The sequence below is a fragment of the Esox lucius genome, chromosome 2 (assembly GCF_011004845.1).
Source record: "Esox lucius isolate fEsoLuc1 chromosome 2, fEsoLuc1.pri, whole genome shotgun sequence".
In the NCBI taxonomy this organism is placed as follows: Eukaryota; Metazoa; Chordata; class Actinopteri; order Esociformes; family Esocidae; genus Esox; species Esox lucius.
The window spans coordinates 28336315-28343368 of NC_047570.1; the positions used below are offsets into that span (position 1 = coordinate 28336315).

At 41.7% G+C, this 7054-nt stretch overlaps 1 protein-coding gene across 12 annotated transcripts in view; it reads left to right on the forward strand.

Annotated features, from left to right (window-relative positions):
- Window positions 1-3833, forward strand: part of ppip5k1a (diphosphoinositol pentakisphosphate kinase 1a) — a 53819-nt gene extending 49986 nt beyond the window's left edge. For all 12 annotated transcript variants that reach the window (XM_034296050.1, XM_020054476.3, XM_010877832.5 and 9 more), the window contains one exon: window positions 161-3833. In XM_034296050.1, the coding sequence (XP_034151941.1) occupies window positions 161-801 (641 nt within the window). In that variant the 3' untranslated portion in view covers window positions 802-3833. The remainder of the gene's footprint in view (window positions 1-160) is intronic.
- The last annotated feature ends 3221 nt before the right edge of the window (window positions 3834-7054 follow it).

Genomic DNA, 7054 nt, shown 5'->3' on the forward strand with positions numbered 1-7054 from the left:
TTTTTTATTCCTGGATTGAGGTACGTTGGAATGCTCAAGGATGAGAAATGACAGGGTTGGATATTCTAGCTATTGTAACAAAATGAACGCAATTTTAAATTAATAACATTAATGTAACAAATGATTGAATTAGTCTGTGGATTGGTCTCTGTCGCTGCAGACAGCAGCGGTCCATCCAGTACAGTGTCCAGCGCTGGCCCCTCGTCCCCAACCACGGCAGACACCTCTCCCCACTTCAGCTTCAGTGACAAGACCCCCCTCACCCCTCAGAGTAGTGAGGAGATCCACTCCTGCCAGCACGACACAGGTCAGCAGGCCCAGACCCCTACCCCTCGAACTCCCAACCTCTCCGTTCCCAGCAGCCCCACGGATGACCCACCCACCCCCTGCCAGACACCCCCAGAAGACATGCGAATAGCCCCGGCCACATTCTGCCATCTGTCCCTGAGCATGAGCCCTGAACCCAGGCAGGTGGAGCCAGGCGAGTTTCCTGCTTCAGCCGAGGATAGCAGCAGCGACGCTCCAGACCTCAGCCCTTTCAGTCCACCTTGCATCCCACTAGCAGAGCTCTCTCTGGGCCGCATGGATGGCTACCTCCCTGGGTCTCTACCAGTACTGTTGGAGCTCAGAGAGAGCAGCAGCGAGGCAGGTTCAAGTGCCCAGACACCCCAATCTGCAGATGGACCTGAGGAGTTCTTTGACACACAGGAGACCATAGAGATGTGGATGGGCAGTCCAGGGAGCCTCCCCCATTCCGGGACACCTCTGGAGGTGGGTGCCCCTCACGTGTCAGAGCCCTAGGTGGGTGTTCAAACAACTAGGGAAGGAGCCAATGTCTTGCAAGAGGCTGGAAGAAGGAAGCTTGGGGGACTTAAAGAAAGGCAGTTAAGAGGCAAATACAAGGCTTCTTGGAGGCCCTTCAGAAATCTTTCAAAAACCCTTCAAAAAGTTCACACAGCAAACCCCTTTCAATGTACAATCAGGGGCAGCACCCTTGTTACTAGGCTTTTGGTGAGTTGTGGGGCCTACTGAACACACACTGGTCATGTTCAATAGGCACCAAACGGAAGAAAGTGGACTGAAACGGAGGCCCTACCTCGACTTGTACAATAAGAAAATGTGTCTTGTAAAAAAAAAAAAAGAAAAAAAAAAGACATACCCCAAAGACACGACTACCGTCTGTCCCACAGCTGTCTATGAACCAGCCGTTGAATCCAAATCCAGTGTGATCATAGAACTACCACAAACAACCTTGTCGTGTGTGGACGTGTCTTGTAGAAAACCACTTCAAATGTTGATGTTGGTAATGTTAACATCTGTCTGTACATCTGAACATTGTGCACAATAGTGGAGATCTTGCCAAAGATAACAGAAACATTTTTGTTTGGGTGGGCTGGCATATGTACATCGTTATATCTGTTGTTTACAATGGTGAAGCCGTATTCTCACTAATTATAGCCGCTAATTCATGGACATTGTAAAACGGGATTGTTTGAGAGACATCACGCTGCAAATGTGGGGGCTAATACATTTCATTTGTTTTTCTTACTGGGAAATATACACAAAATGTGTAGGAAAATGAATTATTTATGTTGTGTTGCAAAGTAGTTTAAATACATTTTCACCAGCTCCTTGCTTTGGCAAATATAAAACAAGCCAGTTTGAAATGCATTGTCAGTTGGCAAATTCACTGCAAGTACACATTTGAAAGGCAACAAGAAGGCAAGACTTATCAGTGAGATGTTGGCCTGGGTTTCCCTACGGTTCCTATTCTAGGCTCTCCTTGTGATGGTCTGAATCACCATCAGTAGAAAAGGTTATGGTATAACATGTATAATACAACAGAAAATCAACACGAACCAAGGGTAAGCACATCGCTGTGCTTTCAGGTCGGCAGCCAGTGCACAGAGTTCTACTAAATTGAACTTTGACCTTGTGCACACTGAGTGAACCAAGTGAGTGAACCAACTGAGTTGACCTGTTGTTCCAAACCCCTGACTAGCTGCAGAGATCACCACATGTATGTTGAGAATATGGATGTTTGTACTCTGTTAATATTCAGCAATGCTAAAAATCCTTACTGGCCCTATAATCCAGCAACCAATGCAGAAAGGGTTTAGCTAAAGCACAAAGGGAGCACTAGACTACTGTCCCTCAACTTAAACAAAGAAATGATAATTTAAGAGAACATCCACCTCCTATTCCCCAGGAGTGTAGGATGAGAGGGTGTATTATGGTTGTAGCTTTATCCCTTTTCAATCTAGGTGGTGCCATCGACGCGTCTACGCTGATCCTGATCTGTAAAAACACCAAAGGGAATAGGTTATTGGAAAGTAAGATAATAAGCCTAGATAACCTCAACTACATGAATATGGATAAATAGACACTTGCTTCGTCCTCTGTCTTAGGAGAAACACAGAATTCCCTCTGACTGCTTTAGCCCAACAAGGTATTGTCATTACTGCCTTCACTGACAAACTAGCTAAAAGCAGAACAAGCTGACATTTTTTGAAGATTAGGGTACTGATTTAAAGGAGCTAGTTTGGTCTAATTTGCAGTTAAAATAAAAGAGAATAGCCTTTTTTTTTATGTAGGTTTTGAGCAGATGCAAGCAATTTACTGGACTTTGCTGCACAAGGAATCTGCTGTGAAGATACTTAGGCAAATAATCTTAGGCCCTTGAATTTTTAACTAAAACCATTTATTTGGGTAACGAGTGTTTTAATAATAAAACAAATTCTATGTATATGAATAAATATATACTATTTTCTTTACAAATAAACACTTACTATCCAAATGTCTTTAGTTCGACTTTAGGTGCCTAAGACATTTACACAGTACTGTATATAACAGATGTTTTAGATCATAACATCCCAGTCTTGCTTTGCTGCCTACACTGCCTGTGAAATAATAATCTTTTGATTTGTTCACAACATCTGCAAACCTTATCTACCACTTTATATACGTAATCATATATAAACCATATGAAGAGAGAGATCTATATTTAACTTTGGATTTAACACTTAATGTGGTGATATTTTTAATGCGAAGCCATCACAGATTTATTAACAGTTAACTTATCATAGCTACTGTATATTTTTGTAAAAGATTGCCTCAAACATTACTGTATTAGCAATCCTTTTATTCACTAAATAAGAGCTGGATATTTTTGGACAGTTCTTTGTGGTTCCATTAAGCTAGACACAATTAGGACTGCAAGTTTTAAAGCAGGGCCAGTTATGTGTGTTAGACAGATCGCTAAGATGAAATGAGATCCTGTATTTGACTATTTGGATTGGTGCAGTGTTATTGCAATCTACTGTAGAGATACATGTTTCTGTTTAAATTCAGACATTTACCAATGCTGCTGTATAGATAAATGTTATCACTAATGTAATTTTTCCTTTAAAAAAAACAATAACTAGCTACCTGATTCTGTGTTGTACCTCCAGTTTAGTGGACAGTGCTGGAATGTGTTTTCAATATTTCATCTTTCAATTCAAGATCCTAAACCACACTAAAGAGAGCTGCATTTGAGTTTTCTCTTGTCTTTTGAAGGTGACTGGACGAGAGTAGATCATATTTAATAATGTAATTAAGAATAACCCGTTGTGTGCACTTAACTCTTCACGGAGGCTTTATGAATGAAAATGCACTTAAATGCTTTAGACATTTCATATAATATTTAACTCCGAAAAATTCAGATGAGTATACGGCACCCTCTCCGCTTGTGTTTGTGCTACTTGCTATGTGGGTAGTCTGCTCTAAGGCTCTTGTTTCTTCAAATGCAGCTTTGTTTCTTGAACCATATGAATAAAATGTCCTGTAAAATACTTTTTCGCTCACGGTGTGCTTCTTTTAGACGGCTACTTTGAAATCACTTCAACAGCACTAAACTGAATGACAATGATGCAATATAGGCTCATGGATTGAATTCCACATGTTGAAATTGTATATTTAATGTATTAGAATTTATTGAATAATAAAATCACTATACGATCACTTAAATTATTTAAACTAAGAATTATACCTGGGAATTCCCCCGTAGATTCAGAGAGAATGTCTGTGGGAGAGCTCTTTTAACCCTTGAAAAACCACATTGTAGACCATATTGCTCCATGTTCCATTGTTGTAGACCAACTATTCATCCACCACCCTACTGTGTGACTAGTGTGAATTGGAGGACGGCACGAAGAGGTCACCGTTTGGTTGACCAAAGTCATTTTAAGAACACAGATTAAAATCAAATACTGGGGATGGACTAATGTTGCAATAAATCCCTTATCAATATCACCTGTTTTGGTGCAAATGAAAGTGACAATTGCCCTGGAGAAGCAACAGCCAGACAACCCCCAAAAGGGGAATGGTTTTGTAGGTGGTGGCCACAGACAGTTGCTCTCTCCTTATCCTTCCTGAATGATTCTTCTCTTGTTTTGCATTTTGCTAGTCTCCTTGTCACTACTGATAAAATGAGGCGGATACCTGCAGCCCATTCAGGTAGCAGAGGTAGCACATCTCCTCCAGCATGGCACATCCATATGTGCTGTCGCAAGTACACTGAACAAAATTATGAACGCAACACTTATGTTTTTGCCCCCATTTATCATGAGCTGAACTCAAAGATCTAAGACTTTCTCTATGTACACAAAAGGCCTATTTCTCTCAAATATGGACTGGTGTGGTTACACGTGGTCTGCGGTTGTGAGGCCGTTGGAAGTACTGCCAAATTCTCTGAAACGCCTTTGGAGACAGCTTATGGTAGAGAAATGAAGATTCAATTAATGGGCAACAGCTCTGGTGGACAGTCCGCATACCAACTGCACACTCCCTCAAAACTTGCAACATCTGTTGCATTGTGCTGTGTGATGGAACTGCACATTTTAGAGTGGCCAGCCTAAGGCACACCTATGCAATAATCATGCTGTCCAATCAGCATTTTGATATGCTACACTTGTGAGGTGGATGGATTATCTCGGCAAAGGAGAAGTGCTCACTAACAGAGATTTAGACAGATTTCTGAACAATATTTGAGAGAAATAGGCCTTTTGTGTACATAGAGAAAGTCATAGATCTTTGAGTTCAGCTCATGATAAATGGGGGCAAAAACAAAAGTGTTGCGTTTATAATTATTTTCAGTGTAGGTTTTTTGTGTCTCCCAGTACAGTCTCAAGAGCATGGAGGAGATACCACGAGATAGGCAGTTACATAAAGAGACCTGGACAGAGCCATAGAAGGGCATCAACCCTGCAGGGGGACCATTATCTGATCCTTTGTGCAAGGAGGAACAGGAGGAGCGCTGCCAGAGCCTTACAAAATGACCTCAAGTGGGCTACTTGTGTGCATGTTTCTGACCAAACTTTCAGAAACAGACTCCATGAGGGTGGCATGAGGGCCTGACATCCTCTAGTCAGTGGGAACTGTGCTCACTGCCCAGTACCGTGCAGCTTGTTTGGCATTTGCCAGAGTACACCAAAATTGGCAGGTCCACCACTGGCGCCCCGTTCTCCTGACAGATGAGAGCAGGTTCTTTTTATTGGTGCACAAAGTTGAGTAATTTTATAAGTGACCCCCGGGAACAAAACTTTAGATGTGGTATATAAGCATGAGAAGCCGCGGATCCTTCTGTAGCTGACGTCTGCTGTGATAACAGCATAGAAACACACAATATAGCATATAAGGAAAGAAATGTTGCGGCCGCAGTGAAGTTCAGAAGTAGCGCAAAAAGCCGTCACCCGCGATCAATTAATTTTGTTTGAAAAGTAGCTCAATTTTGCGTGTAAACCGCGGATATGGCTACCCTGGCAATGTAGGTCTATGGCAGCGTTAACAGGGCATTGGCTTACTCAAAATATACTTTTTCTGTCACCTGATAAGTCGATGAGATAACGGTCACATTATATACGATCTATTTCCTTTCAATATAAATTATCATAGGTGACCATGGATAACCAACTATCAGTGATATCTATTTGGACAAGATTCTACCTCAGAAAGCACCATATTCCACTGAGGTGGTACTGAGAACATTTGAGAGTTCTCAACTGGACAGCTAAACAAGTGCTTCATATTCCAATTAATCGTATAAATCACTACAATATAACAAAAGTGGAAGCCAATTAACTTGGTGTGTGATTTTGAAGGTGATTTGATTGGTTACAGCTAAGCTAGTTTAGGATTCATATTACAAGAATCTCAATTTAGCATTTTTATATATAATCTCATTCGACATTATAAATAAATCCACTTATAATTGTGGAGTATGATGTTTAGATGGGTAAACAATCAATCTTAGAGGTTTAAGTCCCTGATGTTCCCCGTCGATTGTTTAGTCTACACGTATTCCACGCAGGCCATCCTGCTCCTCCCCTCTACCTATAGGAAGTCTCAGAGAGACAGTGTTAACTCCGCACTGCGTGGTTTGCACTTGGCCTCGGCTGTTAAGGACGTTGATGATGATGGGGACCTGGCCTTCCAACCAAAGCATCGGAAGTTGAAACAGCGTGGTCCGCAGCATTCCATCGATGACAAGGAGACGGACCTTAGTGTAGCGCTGTAGTCGCTCCAGGACGAGTGAGTGGAACAGTGCCAAACGGCCTCATACCTGGACCAAAACACATAATAATAATACATTTTTAGGTGCCTTTCTAAGAACTCAAGGCCACCATACAAGACACAAATCACAATAAAGATAAAAACAAACAGAACAATGCTAAAAGCAGATAAATCATGATTATGAACATTTCTATAAGCTGTTGAAAAGTGATTATGTTAGATATGCCAGTGTGAAAAGATTAGTTTTCAGACGGTTATGAAAATGGAAAGTGAGTTGATGTTACGGATGTCTGCTGGAAGAGAATTCCGGCTGAACGCTCTAAACCCCGTAGTGGTCAAACAGGCAGGAGGTACAGTGAGGTGAATAGAAGAAGACCTGAGAGTACGAGTGGGTATGTTGATATGAAGGAGGTCAGTGAGGTACAGAGGAGCGAGGTTGAGAATGGTTTTGAAGGTGAGGAGCAGAATCTTAAAATCAATCTGCTGAAGAACAGGAGTGATG